The sequence below is a fragment of the Corapipo altera genome, unplaced genomic scaffold (assembly GCF_003945725.1).
Source record: "Corapipo altera isolate COAL_440 unplaced genomic scaffold, ASM394572v1 180, whole genome shotgun sequence".
In the NCBI taxonomy this organism is placed as follows: domain Eukaryota; kingdom Metazoa; phylum Chordata; class Aves; order Passeriformes; family Pipridae; genus Corapipo; species Corapipo altera.
The window spans coordinates 6,234,930-6,262,838 of NW_020884915.1; the positions used below are offsets into that span (position 1 = coordinate 6,234,930).

The 27,909-nt window shown below is 44.4% G+C and overlaps 1 protein-coding gene across 4 annotated transcripts; it reads left to right on the forward strand.

Annotated features, from left to right (window-relative positions):
- Positions 1–224: 224 nt before the first annotated feature.
- PRLHR (prolactin releasing hormone receptor) lies at positions 225–10,204 on the forward strand. 4 transcript variants are annotated; one of them, XR_003529673.1, is made up of 4 exons: positions 225–385; positions 497–1,759; positions 7,346–7,396; positions 8,315–10,204. XR_003529673.1 is itself a non-coding variant. In XM_027655320.1 (3 exons), exon 2 carries the CDS (start codon positions 683–685, stop codon positions 1,715–1,717), a length of 1,035 nt encoding a protein of 344 aa, XP_027511121.1. In that variant the 5' UTR covers positions 225–385; positions 497–682; the 3' UTR covers positions 1,718–1,759; positions 8,315–10,204. The 4 variants fall into 4 exon arrangements, 2 of the variants coding, with proteins under 2 accessions (XP_027511121.1, XP_027511122.1); XR_003529674.1 differs by having other exon boundaries at positions 497–1,722; XM_027655320.1 differs by lacking the exon at positions 7,346–7,396.
- The last annotated feature ends 17,705 nt before the right edge of the window (positions 10,205–27,909 follow it).

Sequence of the window (27,909 nt, forward strand, 5' to 3'; positions counted from 1 at the left end):
GTTAATGACTGTAAATTGATTTTTAGCTGTGAGGGGCAATTATAGATGCACTGGAAGGAGAAGGGAATTTTTGAAAGGATGTTCTAGAACTAATTACTATCAGCAAGAAGCACGCAAAGAGCAACGCAATACCCAGGACAGCCAATAGGGAGAAAAGCTTATACACAAATCTGTCCTGACCTGGGAGTAAGAGTGTTTAAAAACACTGATCTGCACTTAGCTTGTAAATGCGCATCACCCTCTTTCTCCCTCATATATTCCCTCTCTCTCTCTCTCTCTCTGACACACACACACACATCCACGCTCCTGGATTTGCAGAAGACAGACATCTAGGGCACTTCTTGGCATCCCCAGGAAAATCATATGGGATTAAAAACCCACAGCAGTAAGTACTCGTGCATTAAATATTTATTAAGTGGCATGCTGTCAAAACCTGGATTTAATAGTAAATACAGGAGGAATTTAATGGAAATTGGTTGTATTTGATTTTTCCTAGGAATTGCAGGAAGCTGCTTCTTGAGGATTACAACTTCACCTTTTGCTTTTACGGATGCTTGTTTACTATCCATGTGGTAACCTCTGGACAGCCAGTAATCCATTCATTATCCCCACTGATTGAGTGAGGGAGTAGTACAGCGGTAACTACTTCACTCAGCTGAAGGCAGACAACAAAAGGAGGAAAATGATGAATTCGGACAATTTAACCTCCCAAAGCTTCCTCTCTGCAATTCACAGCAACGCCAGCAATTTATTCTCAGGTCTCCAGTTTGTTCAGTCCTTCAAGCCGCTAATCATCCCCTGCTACTCCCTGGTGGTTTTCATCGGTGTCATTGGGAATTACCTGCTCATTTATGTTATCTGCAAGACAAAAAAAATGCACAACGTCACCAACTTTCTCGTGGGCAATCTGGCTTTCTCAGACATGCTCATGTGTGCAACCTGTGTGCCCCTGACACTCGCCTATGCCTTCGAGCCCCGGGGGTGGGTGTACGGGCGGTTCATGTGCTACTTTGTTTTCCTGATGCAGCCTGTCACGGTGTTCGTGTCTGTGTTCACCCTGACTGTCATAGCTGTGGACAGGTACTGTGCCATGGTGTACCCCTTCCGCAGGAGGCTCACCATCCCTGTCTGTGCTTACATCCTGGCTGCTATTTGGCTGCTGAGCTGCACCCTGGCTGCCCCAGCCTTAGTCCACACTTACCACGCGGAGTTCCCGGAGCTGGACTTCTCCATCTGCGAGGAGTTTTGGTTCCACATGAAAAGGGATCGCTTGGCTTACGCCTACAGCACCCTCATCATCACCTATGTGTTGCCTTTGGCTGTCATCTCCCTGTCCTACCTGAGGATCTCAGTCAAGCTGAAGAACCGTGTGGTGCCAGGCAATGTCACCCAGGGCCAGGCTGAGTGGGACCGTGCACGGAGGAGGAAGACTTTTCGCCTGCTGGTCTTAGTGGTGGCAGCCTTTGGAGTCTGTTGGCTGCCTCTGCACATCTTCAACGTGATAAAGGACATAGACATCAGCTTGATTGACAAGCAGTATTTCAACTTTATCCAGCTGCTGTGCCACTGGTTTGCAATGATGTCTGCTTGCACCAATGCCTTCCTCTATGCCTGGCTCCACGACAGCTTCAGGGGAGAGCTGAAGAAAATGTTTGCCTGGAGAAAGAAGAAAATTGGACCTGCTACAAACTGCATTATGGCCAGTGTGGTGCTGTAAACGAGGTCTGGTGGGAGTGCATTTCCTTTGTACAGTAACATTGTAAGTCTTTTCCACTTCTAATTAGTCCTCATTCCTGACATTTGTCTTCAGGGCTCAATTATGACAACACAATTCCCGTGCTTATCTTCCCCCAGCACCTCCACTTCTAATGGAGAATGACAGGCAGACGTCATGTTTAAAAAATGTCTTTTCTTCTTTGACTGGAGTTAGAGGCAAGCAGATACACAATAAGATACAGGGATCCTTCCTATCTGTTTTGGATATTACTCAGTACAGACATGGGTTTTGGGGATGGGGAGAAGCAAGGATGAGTATGAAACCTAAATACCTCAATGAGGGAGTGTTTTGGATTGGGTAGAAATTAAATTTGCATATCTACCCAGAGTCCATTCCTTAGCCCAGGATCTAAGGCAGAGGACTAACAATATTCCTGTAGTCCTCTTGGATTAGGGCCAAGCTGCAAATAGCATAAAGGTCTCTGAAATGCTGTCCCTCAGCAGCTACCCCAGCTGTGGGCAGGAAACCAGGTTGGCAGGAGCTGCTCCCAGCCTCCCTGTGCCAGCTGAGCTGTGCTGGCAGCAGTGGGATGCAGTGGTGTCCCCTCTCCCAGGGGTGTGGGTGACATGCAGGGTGATGGCAGCAGCTCACTTGCAACGCCTCCGGGTGCCTCTGTTCAAGATGACTGGGTCACCTGTGTGCCTGTGGCCCTTGCTGGGGGGTGCTGTGTCTACCCTGTATGGTTTCTCCCCTCACCCCCATCTGCTCCCTGCCCCAGGACCAGGGGGTGGAGTCACAGCCCTTGTGACTGTACAGGAATTTGGATTTTCTGCTTTTGGAACCCTGCATCTTCCTGCAATCCCAAACCCCCTGTGTCTCGTGGGCCTGCAGCAGAGCATGTACAAGGTGAGATATAGTATTGCAAGAGGGTAAATAAAAGCAGAGTGATGTTATTTCTGTGATGGGAAATGTGATGCAGAGTGGGCAACAGCCTATTTGGTAGATTTGCAAGTGTTACCATCAAGGATGGACTGACTGGAAACACAACTTGTAGTGGAAAATCATTCAAATAGGGGACATTAAGACACACCACCACTTTACTGACATTGAATTGTGTTCCTACCATTGTCTAATGCAACTCTGCTGCAAGTCAGCTGCCTTTGTCATCACAGCATTGTCAGTACTGAGATGAATTCCACTCATTCCTCCAGGAGCTGATTTTGACATGTGGCAATGATGCCATCAGCTTTGATCTCCAGAGAGAGCCAGAGGCTTTGATACTGCCTTGAGGAGCCCTTCTGGAGGTGTCTGTTAAGAGACAGTGGGCTGAAGGGGCCATACGAGCCCTGCGTGACCAGTCAAAGCCAGAGCTCCCAAAGGGAGTGGAGTGGCAGGAGCTCCCCTTTGAAGGAGTCTTTTGGGAAGAAACAATTTCCTTTGACATTCACATTTCGATAAGATGAGAGAGTTAGAAGCCATAATCAAACTAATGGTAGCCATAATCAACCTGATGGTTCCTAGTTCCTTCCTTCCTGAGCTGAAAGTATCTGAGATCACAGGTAAGTGTACGGGACAAAGATCTGGAAGCACACACTGATCCTGAAGAGGTTTCTTTCAGGTTGCTCAGCCAAAAGCTGTGATGGCATAAGGAGCTGCCTGATGCTGAGGTGAGACCAGCCAGAGAAGCAGAGCAACCCAGGGGCGGTTTTGGCCATCTGGCTGACCACAACTGCACATGGCCAGGTACATAAGCACTGTGAGGCAATGCTAGTGGACATGAGGGGAGAGGGAAGACAGAGAAGAGGTTTCTTTAGTTTGCACATGTACTCCTGCTGTGAAACTGTGAATATAGTTCTGCTCATCACCTTTCAATAGGCTTAATCTGGTTAAAAAACTCCCACAGATCCATATGCACACACTGAGAAAAGTGTTGGAAAAACATTCGAAATCCCATTTCATGAAGTCCCTAAAATTTCAAGTTGTTTTGTTGCTAGTAATGAGGATATTAGAATCTGTAGTGAAAGGACAGAATAAATTAGAATCTGTAGTGATAGGACAAGGAGTAATGGGCACAAATTGAGAGGGGGGAAATTTAGGTCAGATATCAGGAAGAATTTCTTTACTGTGAGGGTAGTGAAACACTAGAACAGGTTGCCCAAGGATTGTAGATGCCTCAGCCTGGCAGTGTTCAAAGCCAGTTGGATAAGGTCTTGAGCACCCTGCTCTAGTGGGAGGCAGGAGGGTTGGGACTAGATGATCTTTAAGGTCCATTCCAACCCTTGAACATTCTATGATTTTGTGATTCTGTGATTATGAAGGAGGTCCTTTTAACTGGTCATTACTTGCATTCGCTCTGAGATTAAGTGTATCTGCCTTCCTTACCTTGATTTAAAGATTTGAGTGACCTGTTAAAGAACGTTTTGCTTTGCTGAATTTCAGGAAATTGTTTTTCCTTCAAGCTCAATATAGCAAGCTACTGGAATAATTGGTGATTTTGAAAAGACAACCCCCCACCCACTTCCAAACAAACCAATCAAATTTTACAAGCTTTTCAGATTTTTTCAGGACTCTTTTGAAGACCACAGAGAATAGGACACCAAGAGAGCACTGAAACAACACTGTAAAAAGCAACTTCAAATAACAAAAACATCCTGACTTTCAGAGGTTTTTCTTTTCCTGAATTATGTTAATCTGTCAGTTTGTAAAGGTTAATTAATATTGAGGTGGCCCATAATGTGCACAACCTCTTGCACTAAATACAGGCAGTGCTGTAATCCAGAGTGATCCAAAGCTCAGTGCAGTAACTGGGCTGACTTTCTCAGCCACAGCAGGCCTGGGATCATTTTCTTCTTACACATCATATTTTTACCCTCATTTACCAGAGCTGCAGTTTGAGTTATTAATGTTCCTTTGAATGTTAATGGCTGAAGATGGTGGCTGCAGAGAGCTGCCTGAAGCAAACAAGGGATTTGTCTCTCTGTTTTGTTTCCCTGAGACAGAAATGAAGGGCTGTTCAGTGCACACACTGTTCCCACAGTGACAGAGGCTTTGGGAATATCTCTTTTGCAGCAGCCTCTGGAGCTGCTGTTAGAGCAGTGCCAAGGTCTGTCATCTCACAGAGGTCCTCAGGAGTGCCCAGCACAGCAGGCACCCTCATCTAAGTGCTGGTTTAACCTGGACATGCCTTGAACCTGTCAGGGTGTGCTTTGGCAGCAGAAAGCTCAGAGCCTGCCCCTCGCTTCAAGCACTGCTCATGAGTAGGATTTGCAGGTGCCCCCTGGAATGATCTGCATTCTCCAGCACAGACTCCTGAAGCTCCTTCTCTCTCCTCTGCAGCCCCCTTGGTCCCCCTCAATGGTCCTGCACTGCCATTTTTCCACGTTTTCCCTGCGTGGTGCACAGAGGAATTCCAGCCATGGGCTGGAGGACTGGGGGTTCTGCAGGCTGGCAGGGACCGAGGCACAGCCACGTTGGCTCAGTGCTGCCTCTGAATAGAGCCCCAAGAATCTCTGCTCAATTTAATTACTGTTTTCTCTGATATACAGAGTAATAAACAATAATAAGATTTAGAGGCACGTTGATGCACTTCTTTAATCCAGTTATGCAAATAATTCTATTACAAGCTGTCATGAGAAACTTGTTTGCCAGTCTCCACCCCTCTCCAGGGAGCTGCTGTGGTTCTCTGAGGGGTCAGGGCTCACCACTAAGGTATTTTTGGTGGTATACTTTTTAATTACAATTTAAGAAATCATTGCATGTTTTGATTTTATAGGGGAGCCTGGTTCAAAACTTGATGAATCTATTAACTTTCCCTGGAAGAGTTTTTGTTGTTCCTTGCTTACATTGCAGCCCAGGACTCGCACAGAGCAGAGCAGTTGCTCTGCAGGGATGAGCAGGGTTTGGCTCTGAGCTGAGGTCTGGCAGAATGGAATATCCTTCTCCTCTGCTGGGATTTCTTTCCAGTTATTTCCATGTACAGAGAGACTGTCAGCAGGTGCAGACCCAGGTGTTCTGTTTCTTACAGCAGTAAATAAGTGTTATTTGTGAGGGCTCCTTGGACTGTTCCTAAAGGACAGCCTCCAGTGAACACTCCTGGGTGCATTATGGAGTTAGCACACATGCTTGGGGGTGGTGATTTTGGGTAGGTATCAAAGGCATGAGCCAGCAAGTGGGTTATCAGAGCACAGACAGTCTTGGGCTTTGGAACAGGAGGGGGCACTGAGGATCACACCTTCTCATTGCAAAAATCCTCTGGAAGATTTCACTGGGGCCAAACCTCTACAGCTCTGAGCATCTCTGAAATGTGGGCAGTGCTCCAGATGTGGAAGGAAAAGCAGGGGAGAGTGAGGTGTCTTCACTTACAGTGAAGAGCACAGATTTAGGCAGCAGGGATCCAGCTTCACAATTTGAAGCTATTCTGCATAGCTGTTGGAAGGACTCACAGAGCACCATTCCAGCAAATATGCTGTATTTCCAGTGTTTATAGATGCACTAATGCTTTGTCAAACACAGGCTATGCCCTGTGGTAAAACATGGGGCTTGTATCAAAAGGCAGTGTACTTAAGAAACATATATAAAAGTCAGTCAGCACTTGATCAGGAACTGAAAAACAGACTAGGTAGTGACCAAAGGTCACTAAAGCTGAAATCAGGTAGATAAAGAAAAATACTTAATTAAACCTAAATAAGAGTCAGGTAGAGTTGTCTCTCCCCCACTTTGAGAATATCTGCTCAGAGCAGTCACAAAAGACTAACTTGCTTGTGCAATGCATTGCTTTAAATAAATTTTTCTCATACTTGGATGAAGGAAATTCAAGGCTGTATTTGTATCATGTTTGGGGAATTGCACTTTATCTGGGGTGGGCAAAAGCAGGTCCTGCCATAAGGCCACTGCTCAGATGAGCATGGTGAGTGTTTCCCAGCTGATGGACGGACTGGGAAAAGCTGATACTTCTCATACCAGCTGAACAACAGATGCTCTGCACAGTTCTAATGGAGCAAATCTTGCTGGCTGAGTTGTCGATGGTGAGTTAAAATTAGATGTCTGAGATGATGCAGGGTACAGATAAAAGCTGAAAATGGTACACCTGCAGCTGGGGAAAAAAATGCAAAATTGGACAGAATTGGACAATACATCAATCAATCCAGATGAGATTGATTGATGGGGCAGGCCACCAGATGAGAAGAAGGTAGGGAGAAAAACAATGTGCTGGTGGTAAAGCCACAGCTGCCTTTGCCATTTCTGCACAAAGAAATACAAACTTTTACCTTCAGCCCTCCACTCTCGCTGCCTACTATCCTTTTCTCAGACAAAAATAGTGACGTTTCTCCTCCTTACCCTGAAGAAAAGGTTGCCCAAGGGTCAAAGCAAACATTTCTGACTGATGGAAAGCACACGGAAAGCAGAGCTTTCTAAAAGGAGCTCTTCTCTCTTCTTTCTGCAAGCAGAAATACACAGCAGCTCTGCACTGAAACATTTGCTGTGTGGATCTGTAGCTGGCCTGGCCTGCCCCTTGGAGCTCTGGGTTTTGTGTACACAGCAAGTAAATACTTCTCCCCATGCTCAGTGACCTCACTGTGGGTCACAAGCATCACTGACTCTGTTCCTTTGTACCTGATTTCCCTCCAGATCAAGATGCTTTACTGGAAGTCCCAGATAGGAGCTGCAGACGCATCAGAGGTATGCAGCCAACATTAATAGGACCTTTCCTTCAGAGATCACTGTCATAATCCCTGTCTCAGCAGGTTTGAAGTACATTCTTGCTGTGTACTGACATAACAGGCTGATTTCAATCAAACTTTGTCTGGTGTTTCTCTGCTCCCTGCCCACCTAACCCTCCCCCAGACTTTTGAAATCATTGATCAGCTACTCAGTAGAACAAGAAGCCTTGAGGGTGTTGCCATCTGAAATTGGGAACACTGGCATTTTCTTGGTACTGCCCAGGGAAGAAAAAGACATTGCAGTGCTCTCTCTCTTAAGGACTCACACAGGATTAGACGGGACTGGATATTAGGAAAAATATATTCTCCAAAAGGGTGGTCAGGAATTGGAACAGGCTGCACAGGGAGTCATTGCCCCTGGAGGATTTAAAAGATGTGTGGATGTGGTACTTGGGGACATGGTTTAGTGATGTGCTTGGCAGTGCTGGGGAAATGGCTGGGCTAGATGACCTTGGGGGTCTTTTCCAACTTAATGACTCAGAACCAGTCAGAAGATGGCCAGGCTGCCTCCCTGCAGGGCAGAGAGTGAGAGGTTAAGGGCATGGAGCTAAAATATATCTCACTGGGAGTTACGTCCCTTTGGGATCTATAAATTTACTCTCCTGGACAAGAAGCAGATAAGATTGACTCTCTTGTCTGTTGTTGCTTACTTTCCCTTTCTGCAGCCTGCTTTGTCAAACTAAGTTAATGAAGCTGGTAATTTATATAAACGAGAAAACACACACTCAAGAGCTCCCTGCTTTATGTCTCTGACCCATTGGAAATCAATTTTGGATCACTGCTATCTATTTGCATCTGACTGGGTTCTCCATCCTTAAATTATCACTTTGTAATTTCCCTGTGCTTTTTCTATTTTTTTTTTTTTCAATCTCTTCAGGGAACATCTAAAAGGGGATTTTTAATCCCCACATCTACATTTTCTGCAATTCCTACATTTCCACGAGGCACTGGAGACCTTTCAGCAGCAGCAAGTAGGACTGCAGAGAGAAGCTCGTGGTGATGAGATCTGCCTCTCCTGCTGAGCACAGTCCTTGGCTTCCAGACAACATGCTGGAAAGGTGTTCCTGACTCACAGCAGCAGGAGGGTTTTGTGAGAGCCTGGGGATGTTTGTGGTGCTGAGGGTCACTCTTGCCCAGCTCAGGTTCTCCCCAGCAGCATCACCAAGATGTGCTCAGCTGGGGCTCTGGTGAGGCCGGGCAGCACGAGGGGCTGGCTCTTTTCCTGCAGTTCCTCAGCCACAGGGAGCTGTGTTTATTTACCCAGCACAGCCACAAGGCAGGGCAATGTTCTGCTGAGAACGGGACAGCCAAAGGACCCCAGAGCCGCGATGGAATGTGGCAGGAATGTGGCAGGAATGTGGCAGGCTGCCATCAGTCACAGCTCCAGTCTGTGTGACCAGCTGTGCTTGGGAGTGGGAAGGTGAAGCTACAGCCTGTGTTGTGAACCAAGCCCATCTTGGGCTCGTGGAGAAAGAAAGAAATTATTACTTTTTGGACTTGAAGCAAACAATGCCCACCCAAAGGCTAAGTCTGTGATCACCCAGAGGTGGTCCTGTGAGAATGCAGGAGTCACTCAAGCCTTCCTGTGCTCCCTCACTTGTGGTGTGTCACTTCAGTGGATTTTTGATTGGGTTTTTCCTCCCTCCCCTCAGCCCTACAGTGCAACAGGGGCAGGCCAAGCATGTGCATGAACCACTGGTGTGAGGTCCACATAAGCAGAGCTGTCAGTGCACAGTCTAGAGGCAGGTGAGTTTGAGGGCACATGCACCTGTGAAAGGGTTTTTTATAAAAATAATTGAAAGATTGGGGATGGAATTCCAGGACAAGTGTTCAACCAACCCACTCTTCAGCAATTGGAGGCAGCTCTGCAGGAAGTAAGATGAAAATAGTTCAAATATTATGTGCAAGAGTTAGCTATGAGCTGTATCACCAATATATACTATATACAAGGTATTTAAAATCATTAACAAGACAAAATCTTTAATGCTAAGCTTTGGAATTATTTTCCCTCAATTATTGGATCATTTTAAATTCAACATCTGTTGTTAATATGCATAAATTAAAAAAATAAAAATAGATTTGAAACCATCTAAAGCACTAGACAACATATGGCAGACCTGTTTAATCTTAACAAGTCAATAATATTATCATTATGAATCACTTCTCTGTTAAAATGTGTATTTATGTCTGTTGTATAAATGATGTTTATAAAAGCCTTTTGTGCCACCCATGCAATTGTCACTTGTCACAGCTAATTCTAGATTGTTTTGAAAAAACAATTTTCCTCTTGGAAAATTACCACAGACTGAGGACAGACAGAAATGCAAATCATCACCAGTCGAAGTTCTGACAACATCACACACAAAGTGCAGGGAAGATTTCAAAGACCTGTGTTTTGCTGTAGTTAAAAATTATAGGTTTCTTTATTTTTAAGGCATTGTGGAAAGCACTGTTCCGAACACTTTTCACCCTCCAAAAGTTGTATACAGGGTCTGACAAGATCTACATTCTTTCCTGGTTCCTAACATTCTTCCTTCGTTGCTAAATGAAGAAACAGGCTTTCCCGTGGAAGGGTTTACAATGGCACTGCTCACCTGGAAAAGCTGCTGCCCAGGGACAGGGTGAGGACACAGGAGAAGTGGGGATTAAAAGCCAGACTTCTCAGACCCTGAAATCATTAAATTATTGGTTAAGGGCAACAGAACTTTGAAAAGTTGTCTTTCAATCCTTGACCGAGAAGGTTTATCTCCTTCCCTCACACATGTTAAGGAAACACGTCAAAGGAATGAATTCACATAACAATTCAATAATTCTTAAAATGCCTTGGTTCCTGGGGATTAGGTCACTTCTAAGAGGGGTAGAAGATGTTTCAATGTTTGCCCACCACTGAAGGAGGTATGTCCAAGTGGAATATTTGGTAGCCTTCTAAACCATTATGGGTTTGCTGTGTGACCAGAAAAGGACAAAGAAATTGAGGGCAAAAAGCAAATGCACAGGATTTTTAGTGCTAAAATGAATTAGCTGCACAAGCTGAATCTGCAATGTGGCGTTCAACAAACATCCTAATTTGCAGTGCTGAAAACAGAGATAATTAGGCAAGCACTTTCACTTCCAGATCCAACATGAGGTGTTTGGAAACAGGGGTGGAAGGTGGGCTGGGAGAAGGCCAGACTGGCACAAGAATAGTGTTAGACTTTCTGTCAGCAGTGAGTAAAACTAAATGAAGTGTCAGCACAGCTTTCGGAATCTGAAGCTGTTTACATTCAAATATTGAGACTTGAGGAGATGGATAAAGATAATGTAGAGTTACAGTGAGTTTCACAATTCATCTATTTAAAAATAGCTGCAAAAGTAGCAAGCCCTAGAGATTATTCTGAATTGTAGATATTTGAAACATGGATCTGCAGTTTGATTTCACCTTTTATTACAGGAAGTCCAAGCTCTTTGAGACAGAGTTCAGAGCAGAGACAAGTGTGTCCCTACTGTGTCTTCTTAAATGGAGACCAGTGATTTAACCCAGCCACTGTGATATTCTGCTGTAGATAATAGGTCCAAAATGAGTTTTGAGGTTTCTCTCTCCACAAGGTTTGAATTTGACATTCACAGCATAACCAGAGGGTAAAAAACAGTGAATCATGTAGGAACTCTTGCTAATGTCCCATTTACAGTAACTAAACAAGTGTAATCCCAAAAGAAATGAAAGAGAGAGCTTTGAAGTGCTCTGTTTAACTTCTGTTAGCTAGAGGTATTTTCTATGAAATTCAAAATATGTTTTCAGGGAGAGGAACACCCTTTTAGGAAATATTCTAACCTTGTGAGCTGGATACTGCCACTTTTAAGCACCAGGACATGTTTTAGTAACTGCAGAAACACAGCAAGAAAGATCTTACAACAAGATATGGCAGAGTTTAGCTGTCCAGAAGCATGCTAATTTCTCTTATTAATGGCTGAGAATCCAGCAGGCACCTCTTACCCACTGAATCTCAACCCTGCACAGGTACTTCCCAACAGGCACTAATGAAACATTGGAGAATCCACTGCACAGAAATGGATTCATTTACTTTGGAATAAGCAGCAGTGTGGGTAAGCTGCCACTGTATCTGGAAAAGAGAGAGAAGCCTGAGAGGAACCTGTGAGGTCTCTGACTCAGAGCGTTAAAGAACTGTGTTAGGCCTGGTTCCAAATATCTCCTTCTTCTGCAGTGTATTTGGACACACTGAGCAGGCAAGGAGCAAACACAGGTTACTCCTCAATGGCACCACCAGCTACAGTCACACTTTGGGCTGAGAACCTTCATCCCACCTCCATCCACAACAGCAGTAGTCTTGATTTCAAATCAGGATAACAGGAATTTTACAAGGGGTCCCTCCTTTTCCTTTCTCCTTCTCAACACCAGTAGAAGAAAAATAGAATAAGGTGAACTGCCAACCTGTTAGTTCCCTGTTATACAATATTCCCAAGAACAGTTTCTAACAAGTGGAAGAACCCAAGGTCTGAGAGATCTCCTCCTAAAGCTCTGGCAGACTGGAGTCCATGGAGCAAAACCCACAAATATATATAATTATCAACCTAATAAAAAGCTAAAACAAAACTCTGAATCAGAGCTAGTAGGTATATCAAGTACCATCCCTTCTCAAGAAATTAATATCAAGTTTCTCTTCAACATTCAGCATGGATGCATTTGATAAAATTAAACGAGTCTCCCAAGGTTGTGTTATTAGGAGATACTATTACATGAAGTCAGCTAGAGCCCACATAGGCAAGACAGTGATTAGAATAACTATCTGATACTAATAAAGCAGCCTATTAAAAAAGAATTAAAAGGCCTTTCCTAATCTGTTAGGAAAATAAATACTGAAAAGAATTAATGAAAATGAATTAAAACTATTCGGGGAGAGGCATAAAGGATTGATATTCCACCTAATCTTAGACATCCCCATTCTCCCAGAGTACTGAAAAGCTGTCCCCAGGCCATTATATTCTTTCTAAGAAACTTTCAGGTTTCATTCTCACGGATTTATTAACTCCTTTTTGTTCCAAATGGGTCTCTTGCTCCTACTGATATTACCTCTTCTGTTTCCTCTTGCACTCACCTCTCAAAAGAGGCACTGTGAGCCCCACCTCTGCTTCAGACTGTGTCACCTGTCTTCTGTTTGCAGACCTCCTCCACTCGTGTAAAATGCTGCAGGATAACAGGCTGCTGATGCTCCCCAGCTGGCACAGCCTCCCATCCCTGTGCCTGGGATCTGTCTGAGCAAGAAGACAAATCAATACTAATTAAAGGTCCCCTGGAAAGTAAATGATTGCTTGCAGTGTGCAGTGTGGCAAGGAGCACTGTTGCCTGTTTGTGCCTCTGGTTTATCAGCCCACATGAACAAGGGTTTGTACCTGGAACCAGGAATCTATAGCTGATAAAGGTCACAGCTCCTGTTGGGATAAAAGGAGCCTGCAGACCTGGGAGAAGGGTGGGTTTTTCAGTTCCACACGTGCAGCAGATAAGAATGACCATTTCAGCTGTCTGGCTGCTGATTTCCAGCAGCTCCCAAGGATTGGAACATACACAGAAATATCCAAGAGTATTATGTGGGGTACCTGGAGTGACCTCCCATTTCCTGCAGGAAGGATGCTTTCTGGTATCTGGCCTTCCTCCCTAGCAGACAAGAGCTAGAACAAGACAAATAGAATCAGAGAAAATTACATTAAAAATCAGAAATGTTGCTTAGAGCAGGTTGCCTCTCACAAGCTATGGTAGAAAATTCTGTTTCCTTGTGCCTCTGCTAAAAGGTTTGTGAAAGTGCTCCATCAATATTGCACTGGCTTCACGTGCAGCTCAGAGGGAAGGTTCAATACTGACCAGCTGTAAAAAGAGGATGTTTAAAATGTGTCAGGCCTCTTAATTACAGATGATCATTTAGTGATTTCAGCTTTTAGTTTGAAATGAGTCAGTGCCATTAGTGGAGGCAGAACCTTCCTTTATCACAGTCCCTTCCAGCAAGCTTTGCTCTCACAGAACATGAACCATTTTGTTTAATTGCTCTGTGAGAGTCCAGGGCATCAGGAAATGGAACATCTCACACTGGCTCAAACGTCTGTCTGAGTGTTTGCTGCAGGAATGTCACTCCATCACAAGCACACAGCAGCAGTTTGGGTCAGAAAACAGCACCCTGGCTTGCAGGATGATTGCTACATGTCCATTAGTCCAGCAGGTTCACTCAGCCTGTTTGGAATGGGGCACTGGCAGAGCTGGATGCAGAACTGACTTTTCCCCCTTTCAATGAGAAGGTCCTTTGAGAAGGTCTCCAAGCTCACTCTGGGATTTTAGGTGATGTTTATAGTTTTCTCTCTATCCAAAGCCCATTCATAAAAAGAGACAAGTTTCTTCTGAGAGGATTTGCCGTTGACAAATCTGGTTTGACTCTTAATCATTGCCTTGTTTTCTTTCATTGCTCCCCAAGATTTTGTGCTTTCCAAGATTTTTCTGGCATTTTGAAGGTAAGCTGACTGATAGACAAATCCCCCATTAGTCCTTTGCTTCCTTTCTTAGAAAATGAACATATTTGCTCCTTTCCAGTCTCCTGAAAGAACTTGGGACTTCTTGGCTTTTTGTGCTGACGATTCCCCTGTTTTCATTTGCTAATGAGTCAATAATTTCTTGGTCTCTTTGCCTTTATTTCTCAGTGCATATTTAGAACTTTCTTGCTACTCCTGATATCACTTGTACAATTCTGTTCTGTACCTTCCCTTTTTACAATTTTGTCTCCTCATCCTCATGCTGTTCTTCGATACTTGTCTCAGGAGCCTCCTTTAGTTGTTACTTTCTGTAGGCATCTTCTCTGTGCTTAAGGTGATTGACGAACTCATGACTTTTCCCCATGTTTTTTTATTCCTTTCAGAGGGAATTTTTAGAAAGAAACTCCCATTTGAGCAATACTGAAAAGAAAAGTAAAGAAAGACACCTTCCAAAAATATGAACTGGGAGGATTTTTAGTGTTGCTTTTGTGTGTGACCTGATCCTGGCAGTAAATGCTTCCTAGACTGATAATTTACTTTTTCAAGCAAGATGTTTTAAAACTTTCTTTTGAAGAAAGAAGAACCAAAACACAAAAAAAACCCAACCCAAAATACAAGCAAGAGGCCAGTTTAATTTTATGGGATTGTAAACAAGCTCTAGCAAGTCCATCTGCATGCAGCAACTTTCAGGACCATAATATTAATCATGAAAATATACTTAAAATTCAAGTTAAAATAACATTGACCAATAACTCTACCTGCATTTCCTCTGGAGGGTTTTTCTGGATTATCTCATATTTAACTGAGGGCAGTTAAAAAGGGGGTCACAGAATCATTAACAAATACGGACTTAAAATGTGATGCTGGGACAATTTTGTTTAGTTTGCTTAACTGTGAGAATCCTTTATGTTTTTCAGGCAGTTGCGATGGACTTGATATGCAGACGTTTTACTCATTTGAGGAATTAAAAGTGATTAAAACTGTCTTGAAGTCCAGTGTTTTGCAATTACACTCTCAGAAGACATTTCTCCTCCTAGTTTCCAGGGAACAAGTGGGTTTCCTTACATATATCTCGATTATTAAGTGGGGAGGCACAGATTTTGGCACTTCGGGTATCACAGATATGGGATCTCTCTTAAAATATGGCAAAGTGCAGCTGTTTGCTGTGATGTACGATAGTCCTGGATTCTGCCCTGGCTGTGAACTGCGGGCTCTCGGAGCAGACCCGTGTTTGCGGAGCGATGGATGCTCTTCCACCGCCACCTTCTGGCCACGGCCAGGGCACCTGAGAGAGAAGGCAACGAAAGCATTAAATGAACTTGAGATAATAAAAGTCAGACTTCTGAGCCCGACCTTTGGCCACGACCTCTGACTTTTTAAGTCTGTCCCTTGGCACTTTGAGTCCGACTGCCAAACAAGGCAGGGGGGCTGCTGCAGATGGAGAGAGACCCTCAGCACCCTGAGATGACTGATCTGCTCTTCTGAAGCTCTGACCATGAATTATAGATTTTAAACAGTGTTTAAAATATTCAGCTTCACACTTAGAAAAGAGTCCTCAGAATATACCAGGAATGGGGGGAAGGCTGGGGAGTGGGGGCTGCATAAACATAAACCACTTCATTCACCACAGGCAGAGCCCAGTTAGATCTCTGAAGAGACCCCTGTCTGACTTGGCCATCCTGGTCTAGTGATGACTGACTGCAATCCAATTAAAACTTCTTTCAAAGGAAGATGGTTGATTAATGGCCTGGGAGACCTTGAAAGTAGAGTTATTCCTGCAAGAGGGAGGTAATTAACTTTTTCAGTCGGTGGGTGCTGACCTCAAGGTCCAGTGAACAGAGTCAGCAGCAAACTCACCCCCACAGATACACAGCAAAGCCATTCTGCAGCACTGGAGAGTCCAGGGAAAGTACTGGGAACTGGACTTGGTTCACACCAACCTGTAGAGCTGCTTCATCATCTCCTCCTCCTGGCAGGCTGGGAGCAGCCTGGGCCCTTCCCCGGGGCACAGACACCCTGTGCTTTTCCCTCCCTTGCCTCTGACACCAGCAAAGCTTTTGCTCTTCTCTTCTCACCCTGTCTCAATATGGAATAAACACCACACTGCCAGCCAGAGACAGCATCAGTCTCTAGGGATAATTCCCCCACTATCTGACAGGGTGGACCCCAGCAATGGGATAAACAAGCTCAAACACCAGGGACAAAGACTGTCCCCTGGCAGATCCAAATGCAGTATGAACCTCACCTTCTGCTTTCTCGTTCCTCCCCTGGCTGGGCTGGGGAAGCCTGGTAGGCAGAGCTAATCAGGCCTCGTTTGTGATGACAACAAACTCTTGCCTTTCATGGCCTGCATCCTAAACCTGCTTTCTAATTCCCTAAGGGAGGGGGACTTACACTTTCTGTTTTATCTCCAGTTAGTTAATGGTCCATTACTGTCAGAGGGATCAGTAACTAGAACTTAAATCCTACAGGATTTATGACAGCAAAAAAACCAAAGCCTGCAGAAGAAAATGTACCAGACAGAGGGCACAGGGAACATGGAGGGGAGTTTTCAGGTCCTCTGCTGTGACACTGGTGGCTGCACAGTGGCTTGGTGACAGCTCTAGAGCAAGGCAGTTTACACTGCAGTCAGGCAGGGAGTACAGCACGGCTCAGGTCTGCAGCCAGGACAGGTTCAGAGTCCTCCCTCAACCTGGTCCACACCCGCAGAAGGAGGACACATCAGGCCGGGAAAGCCGGTGCAGGAAAGCTCCCAGTTCTGAGCCCCTCACTCGCTCACCACCAAACACAGGATGCCAATGGTGTTGCTGGCCCTGGTGGACTTTAGTGCTCTTGAGAGACTCTGCCATCCTGGAGTTCCCGTGATGCTGCAATTCCCTCCCTGCCAGCACTCCCCACTGTCCTCTGCCTTGCCCTTTTGATGCAACCACACAGCTCTGAGGAACCCATTGCACACACACCATACAAGCCCCTGCCAGCATTCAAAATTTCACTGCTGTTGCTTTTAACCATTTCATCTACTAGGAGATCATAATATTTTAACTTTTTTTTCCCCCCATTCCCTCTTCCTGTACAGCTGGGAGCACTCCCCTCCACTGAATTCTGTGCTTCTCCACTGCAGCCCTGCCTCATACATACGCACAAAATAGAGCAGTGCAAATCAGGACAGGAGGAGCCATAAAGCTCCTTTTCAACCCTCCCCTCTACCTACCAGGGAAGACAATGTGAAATCCTGAAAATCCAAGGATCATTAAAAAAAATACCAAACAAACAAACAAACAAAAGAACTCCCCATCAAACCCCACCCTACCTGTGGGCTGCATCCACAAACAAGACAGAGGGCTTTTGGATTCTGCAACTCATTTCATTTCACACGTAAGAACAGACCTCAGGATCCAGCCTGTTCCACCCCAAAAAGCCTCACCACAGCATAGATAGGAGCACTACAGTGGTTCCCACCATCCCCTCCTCCTGATTCTTTTCAGCTGCTTTCAATGCAAACCCCCTTGTGTATCTCCAAGCAAAGCCAATCAATGCAGCATTAAGAGGAATGGAGGAAGAAGATCCACCAAGTCATTGCTTTGCATGAGGAGGACACACGAGACTTCAGGGTGGTCCTTCACACTGGGTTGGTTCATATTTACAACACTTTGCTTCATTTGAAGGGAGCTTTTTGTGATTTATTTCTAATACATTTTCAGAAATATAGCCCTGGCCTGCCAGCACAGACAGGAATTACAACAAAATAGGCTGTGGTTTGGTTCCTAGAGTTTATTTACTATTATTGTTGTAAATAACAGGTTACAATGTTTGTGATGTTTAATAAATCTCCTTTTTGTTAGACCTGTGTTCATATGTATGTGGAGCCCTCCCCCCGCCTGTGTGTGTGCAAGGTTATAAAGCAATGTTTTTCTCTGGCAGTATGAGCTTTTCATTTAATTCTTACCTTTCTCATTTTGACCATCTTTCTATTCCTGTCTCTGGTTTTCACCAACAGAATTTTCCATTTTTTGGCTGCAAACAACTTGATCTTTGAAGGGGGGTTGAGATTCCTAATGTGTGGCCTCAGAAATACCTCAGAAGTACTTCCTTCACGTTGAGAAATAGCAAGAAGGAAAAGGAGTCTTACTGAAAAAGAGGCAGGGAAACATTTCCCTTGGGTAACAGCTTCACAGATTCCAATATATTTGAGGAATATGTTTTCTCTGTTTCTTAACCAAGACAGTGATCCTAAACATTGCTTTTTGGACTATCTTGTCCAAGACACCTTTTGACTGAAATCTGGATCTCTTCAAAACTGAGATTCACAACACGGAAAAAGAGAAATCATGACATTAAAAAGAAAAAAGTCAATTCCAAGGAAAGAGTAAATTGCCATGTCACGTTATGATTGACTCATCACAAACACCCTCCACTGCTCACAAAGAACTACATCAATAAACATAGTGTATGTGTAAGGAAACATAGTAAATAAAGTATATAAATAAACATAGTAAATTAGGTCAATCCTCGCAATAAATAAACTGAGAAACATACTTGTTCAAAATGTTTCTAAGTCAACATATTAACTTAAAGAGGAAATATTTTTTTAAGCAATTTCTTGTTTATAAGCCTGTTTTATAAGCTTGTTTCAGAACTTTGAATCTCGGAGGACTCAGTTTTAGCAATCTAGGAGGATACTGTGATGTTCAAACTGGCCAGTGCTTTGTATTCAGGAATTTTAAGGCAATGAAAAATAGAAATGCAGCTGCAGGGAGAGGAAAGAGGCAGGCTTCAGAAGCAGAGATTAAAAGAGCTTTCCTTCCACATTTTTTCCCTACCATTTCATGTAAAGGGTAGAGAAGGGAGACTTTTTGACAAGCTGTTTTTCAAGAAACACCAAGGAGGCCACTGAAAAACAGCAGTAACTTCCTGGTCCCACACTACACAGTGACAGTAATTTTGCAAGTAAAGGGGCTAAATTATTTGTGTTTAAAGTTCAGCTCTAGCATGATATAAATGCAAGAGTTAAATGGATTTGCTCAAGAACTCAGGCTGCGCTGCACCCGCTGTGTGCTGTTACCTGCTCCTCAGGTGCTGCCCATGAGGCCCCAGCACTCCAGGAATAACTCTGGGATCCCTGTGAGGAGCTCCTGTGCTCTGTGAGAGTCCAGGGCATCAGGAAATGGAACATCCCACACTGGTTCAAACGTCTGTCTGAGTGTTGTGCTGCTGAAATGTCACTCCATCACAAGCACACAGCAGCAGTTTGGGTCAGAAAACAGCACCCTGGCTTGCAGGATGATTGCTACATGTCCATTAGTCCAGCAGGTTCACTCAGCCTGTTTGGAATGGGGCACTGGCAGAGCTTGATGCAGAACTGACTTTTCCCCCTTTCCAATGAGAAGGTCCTTTGAGAAGGTCTCCAAGCTCACTCTGGGATTTTAGGTGGTGTTTATGGTTCTCTCTCTATCCAGAACCCATTCATAAAAAGAGACAAGTTTCTTCTGAGAGGATTTGCCGTTGACAAATCTGGTTTGACTCTTAATGATTCCCTTGTTTTCTTTCATTGCTCCCCAAGATTTTGTGCTTTCCAAGATCTTTCTGACATTTTGAAGGTAAGTTGACTGATAGACAGTTCCCCCATTAGTCCTTTGCTTCCTTTCTTAGAAAATGAACATATTTGCTCCTTTCCAGTCTCCTGATGCTTATTTACACCTCACAGCTTCCCTGAGATAACCCCAAGGGACTCTGACATTAATTCTGCCCTGTTCCTCTGCCCCTCCTGGGGTAACATCCCCCACGCTCAGGTGTGTGAAGCTTCTCAGTTCTCTGAGTGAGCTGATGCCTCCTCCTGCATTGCCATTGAAAGACCCTCCTGCTCTGCTGCTGCTGCTTGTAAGTCTTTGCACTTGGTCTTTCCTCTCAGAAATGCAAAACAAGACCCAGAGAACTTGGGGTTTCTTGGCTTCTTGTGCTGATGATTCCCCCATTTTCATTTGCTGATAAGCCAACAACTTCTTTGTCTCTTTGCCTTTATTTCTCAATGCATACTGAGAATTGTTTCTTGCTACTCCTGATATCACTTGTACAATTCTGTTCTGTACCTTCCCTTTTTACAATTTTGTCTCCTCATGCTGTTCTTTGATCCTTGTCTCAAGAGCCTCACTTAGTTGTTATTTTCTGTACGCATCTTCTCTGTGGTTACATTGAAGAACTCATGACTTTTCCCCAAATTTCCAAATCTTCTCCAGCACCTCTGGTTGTCCCCCAATTGTCCTTTTCATTGTGGTGTGCTGAGAAGAGAAGGAATCAGTGTCACCATACTGCTCAATAAAATGAGCTTATGCCTGATTCAGAGTTCTGCTCTGCTTTACTCTTCTCTCCTGCACACTAAAATATTTCCTCTTTTTTTCTACATCCTGAATAAAATTTTTAAAAAGGTAACTTCAATCCAAGGAGTTTGTAAGACTTTCACAGTAATTATTTCCTGGTTTTTTCCTTTTGAAGGGAATTTTTAGGAAGAAACTTCCATTAGAGGATGAAAGCACCCCCAAATAGCCCACAAAAATATGAGGTAGGAGGGGTTTTTAACATTTCTTTGTGTGTGACCTGATCCTGCTGTTAGAGGAAAATAAGACACACTCAGAAGGGGACACAACTCTGTCGCATTTCCCTCTCTGCTCCTGCCTTTTCCCCTGAGCCTGGCTATGGGGAGAATTCGGGCAGGGTTTGATCCATCTCGTCATGATGTGGCAAAGATGTGCAAGCGCTGTCGACAGCGGTGCTGCCCTAATACTGACTCCCTCCCGAGAGCGAACCCTGAGCTCTGAGGAGCCCCGTGTTTGCGGAGCGATGGATGCTCTTCCACTGCCACCTTCTGGCCACGCCCAGGGCGACTTGAGCGAGAAGGTGATGAAAGCATCAAATGAACTTTAAAAGGTAATGAACCAAAGATTGAACTGCCCTGTCATTTCTACCAGCAAACCTCACCTCACCTGGGATGTACCCTCTTGGCCACAGCTCAAAATGGAATTATTTTTGCATAGAGCTCTAATTTTTTTAGTGGTCTGGCACTTTAGTTAAAATCTAATGCTATGAGCTGGATACTGTGAGCTAACTCTGCAAAAGGCTTTTCCAGTTTCACGAAGCTCAAGTCTGTCTGCATGTTTACAACAGCACAGACTGGGATGTAAGTCTGGAAATGAAGGAAAGGCTCAGGTCCATCAGATTGGCTCTCTTCCCTGGCTAAGCAGAGCAGGAACACTTCACACCAACATAAAAGACCTATTTTAAAACTGTGATAAATTTCCTAGTTTTCAAAATTCTAGGACTGTGCCTATATTTTTAGGGTGGTTTGTTTTGGGTTTTTTTTTGGTTTTTTGTTTTGTTTTGTTTTGTTTTTGTTTTTGTTTTTTTGGGTTTTTTTGGGTTTTTTTTGTCTGTTTGTTTTTGTTTTGTTTGTTTGGGTTTTGTTTGGTTTTGGTTTTGGGTTTTGTTAGGTTTTTTTCATTTGGTGGTTGGGTTTTGTTCGTTTGTTTGTTTTTTACTCCTGTAATTCCCTATATTGCCTCAGATGCTCATCAGGTACTGCTGAAAGTTCTAACATGAAAAGGGTTGGGAGGGATCTTAAAGATCATCGAGTTCCACCCCTGTGCCATGGGCAGGGACACCTTCCACTATCCCAGGTTCCTCCAAGCCCCATCCAGATTGGCCTTGGACAATTCCAGGGATGGGGCAGCCACAGCTTCTCTGGGCAACCCGTGCCAGGGCCTGACCACCCTCACAGGAGAGAATTTCTTTGTAATCTCTAACCTAAACCCACCCTCTGTCAGTTTAACACCATTCTCTCCCTGTCCTGTCCCTCCATCCCTCATCCCCAGTCCCTCTCCAGCTCTCCTGGAACTCCTTTAGATGCTGGAAGGGGCTCTAAGGACTCCTTGGAGCCTTCTCCAGGCTGAATAACCCCAGCTCTCCCAACCTATCTCCAGAGTAGAGGTGCTCCAGCCCTCTGAGCATCTCTGTGACCTCCTCTGGACTCTCTCCAGCACCTCCAGGTCCTGCTCATGCCTGTGGCCCCAGAGCTGTACTCAGTAGTACCCGGCCCCCCCGCGCTTGGATACGGAATTTAAAACGCTCAAGGAAGAAACGCCTGTCTCCAGCAGGTGTCAGTGGAAGCTACAGAATGGAGAAACTCCATCAAGGCACGGCTTTATTCACCTTTTACTCCTACAAGGTGCTCCCTGGCCAGGGGAGAGAGTGAGTGCTCCATTCCATGGAGAAATGTCATCGTAAGCCAGATTAATCAATTATTTTTTTCCTTTGAAGTACAGGTCAAAAATTTGCAAAGTGGGATGCTGTGACTTCAGAGGGGGACAGTGATGAAGTAGTGTTAAATCATTTATTGAAGGGATACATTTGAAACATCTGAATTAGTGACTCAATTCACTCATATTGCTACAAGGAGTTAAGGATCTCTGACTTTACTCACTGGAGTAGTGCTTTGCCCCGTGGAGCACAAACCCACTAAAGGGCAGAGATAAGGTTCTCTCAGCAGCTTAAATCCTGACATTTCCTAGCATTTGAGTGCTTTAGATGTGACTGATGGAAACTCTGGAGACATGCCAGTATGACATCTACCTGCCTGATGTCGTGCATCTCAAAGGCAGGGGGTTATCTCTTCCCCCAGACTCCACCTGTGTTCCCACAAATTGCCAGTGCTCTTCCCACAGCCCCCCCCCGACCCGTGAGCCCCAGTGCTACTTGCTGCTCACATAGCACCTTTCTCCTCCTTCATTCCTGCTGGCTGCCTGCAGCCTTGGGTGGTCCCAGAGACACTGTCCTTGAGCCAGAAAGGAGCTGCCACTAAAGTACATCCAGTGGTGGCTGTGCAAGCTGCTGGCACTGCCTGGCTGATGCCAAAAACCAGCTGGGACCCAGGGCTCCATGTTCCAGTGCTCCCTGTCAAGCTGCTATGGATACAACTGCACAAATACACATTTCAAAACAGGACTAGATCGAGGCTGAATGAAGATGGGTGAAGATCAGAGTGATCTTCCCTGCTTTAGCACTCACTAGAGCACTACTGAGGACCTGATAAAACCAGAACCACCAAGATGTGCTGCCAAACCCAGAGAGCCTGTGGGGGGGACTGGAAAAAAGGAGGTGTCTGTATATATGGTCAGAACTGCACAGAGATGATGTGTCTTATATTTTTTAGTGTCTTTCCAAGCAAGCAATAACAGGTTTTCAGTAAGGCTGTTAGCAATTCCCCTGGTCTCCCCCTCAATCACCCCCCAGAACAGTGGTCACTGACTTCCAGAGGCTTTAATCACCCCACACAATTTCAGGCAGAGTGATGCCAAAAGCAGGGCCAGTTTTAACCTTGCAAATGGCATGGTCCATTCTTTTCCAAGCATTATGAACCTCTCTGAAGCCTTTCTTTGCTATTTTGTTTTACTAGTGACATTTAGTGGCAACGTAACAGAGGTTTAAGAAAATGCTATTGTACAGTATAACTTCTCCATTATCATGACAGTGTTCACAAGACACGAATACATACTTGTCATAGAGGTGAAAACAGGAAAAAATTTACCTCTGCCTAAAAAGGGACCTTGTGACTGATCTAGGATTCTTGTGTTTGGCCTGAGCTGCCATATGTGAACCCACACGTTGCAAAAGCCCTGCTGAGAGCTGCTGCACAGGGACATGCGTGCGTAAAAACTCTAAGGGTTTTAATTTTTAGTAAAAAATAATATACAAGACAACACAGTACTATTTGCAAACAAGTGTCCTTAGATATTTATTTCCACTAACAAGCACATGGTGTGACTCTGGGGGATGGTCCTGTGGAGGGTAAGAGTTGGACTCGATGATCCTCGTGGGTCCCTTCCAGCTCAGCATATCCTGTGATTCTGTGAAATACATTCCAGAGTTCTCAAGTCCTCGTGGCCCTGCAGAGTATCTTCCAGCAGGGATTTTGCTGGCAGTCCCCAAGCTCTTGGAGACAGGTATGTGACAACTTGGGTGGACTATGAAGAAAGGCATGTAGGAGAAACTTTACAAGGTTATTTGCAAGGTAATGGCAACTTTTTCTCTTTTCCAGTGTGTAACAACATTCTCATCTCAGTGTTATCTTGTTAATGAGTAACATACTCTGTCCTTGTGCTCTGTGATGTTCTCTGAACCCTCAGTTGCCTGTGTGCATGTAAACACAGTCACACACCTAACATGAAGTTTTCAGCTGAGATCCCAAGAAGGATGAGAGCCTCCCTTGCCAGAAAGCAATGGTGGTGAAGAATGGCTGGACAGACCTGCAGTGAGCAGCTGCAGAACAGTGCAGACCTGGGGTTCATGAGCTTTGGTATAGCTGGAGGCAGCATTTCTAAAAAAAATCTATGGTTCAGCCACTTGGCTTTACTGAAATATCCATCTCCCAGGCAGCAGGTTAATTTGCACTGGATTCCAACAGAGGCTGAGCTGCTGAATGGTTTTTTTTTTTGAAGCTTGGTGCCTGAATTCCATAATAATGCTATAGGATGTATTTATTGCCACACAGCTCTGACACTCTCTCTGCTCACTGGATCCAACAAGTGTGAGCTGCTAGAAGACATAGGCTGACTGACATAGAGTTGTAGGTTAATCACCCTGGTGAAAAAAAGAGGATCACTGAATGTTTATTAGAGGAAGTAAAATGAAGAAATATCAGTCATCTTGCAAGGGACAAATAGAGCTGCATACTGAGAACATCCCACTGTGTTTTTAAAGCATTTATTGAGATACCTCACTTGTGAAGAGCTGTTCTCACTTGGGGAGGAACGTTTCAAAGAGCAGCAGCAGCATTCCAATGAGACAATTCAAATAACATGCAGCACACAACACAAACATGTGGCAATTTTAAACCACTGAGGGGGTGTGTTTCCCCAGAAGGTTTTATTAAAAGAAGTTCCTACCCCATATCACTTGAAGATCATGATGCTTCAGTGCCACTTCACAGGAATATTTTAACTTTGTTGAATATTAACAAGGGGTGAACTTACCTATCTTGTGTGAATAAAACGTTTTGTGTGATGTTTTATTAACAAGTTCATCAACACACATTTGCAAAGCTTTTCATGATCCTCTCTCAATTAATCCATTTACCTATTCAGAAATGCAAATTTTTTAAAACATGCATCCATCATTGAATAATGACTCTAAAAGTCTTTAAAGACACTTGGACTAATACACAGCATAAGTTTCTATTAACATCAAGTATTGCAAAATAAATTAAAAAAAAGACTTAATCTCAATATCCATTAACTTAATTTACAATTCTCTAGCAAGAGAATCTCATGCTTATTTATTCCTAGATCTGTAATTAAAAATTCTGTCATAAGTTCTCAGCATCTTCATTTCTGTTGTATCTTATTCAGTAAGTTGCATCAGAATTCAGAGCAAGAAGTTATACATGATTCTTGATGTATTTTGTAAACTTTTTTTTTCAAGTACATTTAATGAGGGTTACAAAATCTATCTTTAAGAAAGATTTAATGAAGAGTATGAGGAAATAATTTGTAGTTGACTGTAAACAAGAACCATTCTTACTCTCATGCAGAAAACTGCTGTCACTGGTTTCCATAAAACTGAGGAGCTGGTCTGTTGGTGTTTTGCATCTGACATTGTCTCTGGACATCCAGTGCCAGCCCTTGCCTTCAAAACAGAAGTTTTGTTTGTTAAAAAGAGCAATGTGCCACTTCCAAGGTAGTAGAGATTCTTCCAGGTTCCTTTCCAGGGATAAGAGGAATGGGATTTTGGGTGACCAATGCAGGGAGAGCAGCTGAGGTTTTGGTGATGAAGTGTCAGTCAACAAAGGGCTGCTCCTTCCTTCAGGAGGCTCTTACACAAGAGGTCCTGAAACACTGGATGATGTTGCCAGGGCTTCTGGGCCCAAACTAAGGTGCTTGGACACCTCCATGGTACCAACATTTTATGAACTGTTAGAAACTAAAAGCTTGACATTTTATATATCAGATTGTTGCAGACACCCCCAAACAGGGGAGCAATTCTTTAACAGTGGTCATGTGAGTCACTTACTAAAGAGAATATAATGAATTTGAGAAAAGAGTTTCCCAACACTGTACTCACAAACCTCCCTTAGCCTCCGTGGGATGGAGAAGAGTGTGTCTCACCCAGGGAGGATTTTCAGGGGTGTTGTGCTTCCAGCCAAGAAGGACACCGTAGCAGCCAACAAGTATGTTACACAAGATACCAGAGATGACAATCCCTGTGGAGCTGTTTCCCAAAAATTTCTGTGTCCAGTGGCCACAAAGCATGTGCTGCAGGGGCAGAAGGCAGCAGGAAACTCTGTAGGACACTGTGCAGGTGGGAGGGAGAGGCACATCCCTGAGCTGCCCAGGCTGAGGTGTGGGCTGGGGTTTGCTCCAGCAGTTCCCACTCTGTGACCCCAGACTGGCATTTGGGTTAGTGGTAACCACAGTGTTGGCCATCTGACACAGTCCTGACCTGGGGAGCAGCATCAGAACTGCTCACAGCCAAAAGCTGCCAGCTGGCATTCCAGCAGAGGAGAGGGAAATTAGGCTCAGGAAAAGCCCCAGCTACTGAAAACAGCTTATTATGAGGTTGTAGCACTTGGGTTATGAGTGTCACGTCACAAAGTGATCTGCTGCTCTCATTTTCTAGCATTCACTTGTGCTTTCATCTACCTTGGTGAGGTAATCAAACCACTCTGTGAGAATGAAATCTAGCAAGGAACTGTGTGTGTGTATCCACATGTTCAGGGAAAACTATTTTAAAAAAACAACAACATGTGATGCTGATTATCTGCAGATACTTGATGTGCTTATGATTTCAATCAGCATTTTGTTCATTCACTGCCTCTCAGTTTATTGATTTATAAGCCCTTTAGAATGATATGATTAGTGCTAGCATTTTATTCTCAGTGGGGGTAAAATGGTATTTCATTATTAACGTGTTAGAAGCTATTTCAAACTGACAGTTTGTTTTGAATCTGGGCAAGAGAAGTGACATTTATATTGGGAAGCAGAAGATTGACACAGAAATTATTCCGAAACATAATTACAGTAAAGGCAAATGCAGAAGGAGATAGAAATTCCAGCTAGAGTTTCTGGGGGCTCCTCTGCCATCAGTAACTAACTCCTGCTCTTTTCTCAGCTCAGTGTAATGAGGCACAGCGGTGGTCCCTGTAGGCACTTAGAGGAGATGCAGCATCGAGATTTTTACGCATTTAGGAAGCTCAACACAGGGCTGTGAGTGAGGATATGAGGCAAATGCTTGTTCTACAGCCTGTTCTGGCTATCCTAGAGAGCTGCAACGCTGTGACAACACCCTGGGCTGGAAAAAACAGGAGAGGGTTAATGCCAGTAGGCAACAAGGAACTACTGGAGAGGATCCAGTGGAGGGCTTCAAGGATGATAAGGGGACTGGAGCATCTGTCTTCCCAGGAAAGGGTGAGAGAGGTGGGGCTGCTTAGCCTGGAGAAGAGATGACTGTGTGGGCACAAACTGAAGCACAGGAAGTTCCACCTGAATATGAGGAAAAGCTTCTTTACTGTGAGGGTGACTGAGCCCTGGAACAGGCTGCCCAGGGAGGCTGTGGAGTCTCCCTCTCTGGAGATATTCACAACCCACCTGGATGCAATCCTGTGCAACCTCTGCTGTAAGTGACCCTGCTTGAGCAGGGGGGTTGGACCAGATGATCTACAGAGGTCCCTTCCACCCCCAACCATTCTGTCATTCTGTGATTCATGCTCCTTTGCAGTCAGGCTGATTTAGTCCAGTGTTTGCCAGGGTGCCTGGTGCCTGTCAGCTCCAGTGGCGTGAGGGACTCGTACCCATGCCCATTCTCACATACTCAGGAGGACTCAAGAAAATTTAGGGATTTTCTCCAAAGGATTTTGATTTTAGTGACTGACCCTCCATTACTGAGGTCTAAAGGAACTTTTCCATCGATGTGAGCAGGAGC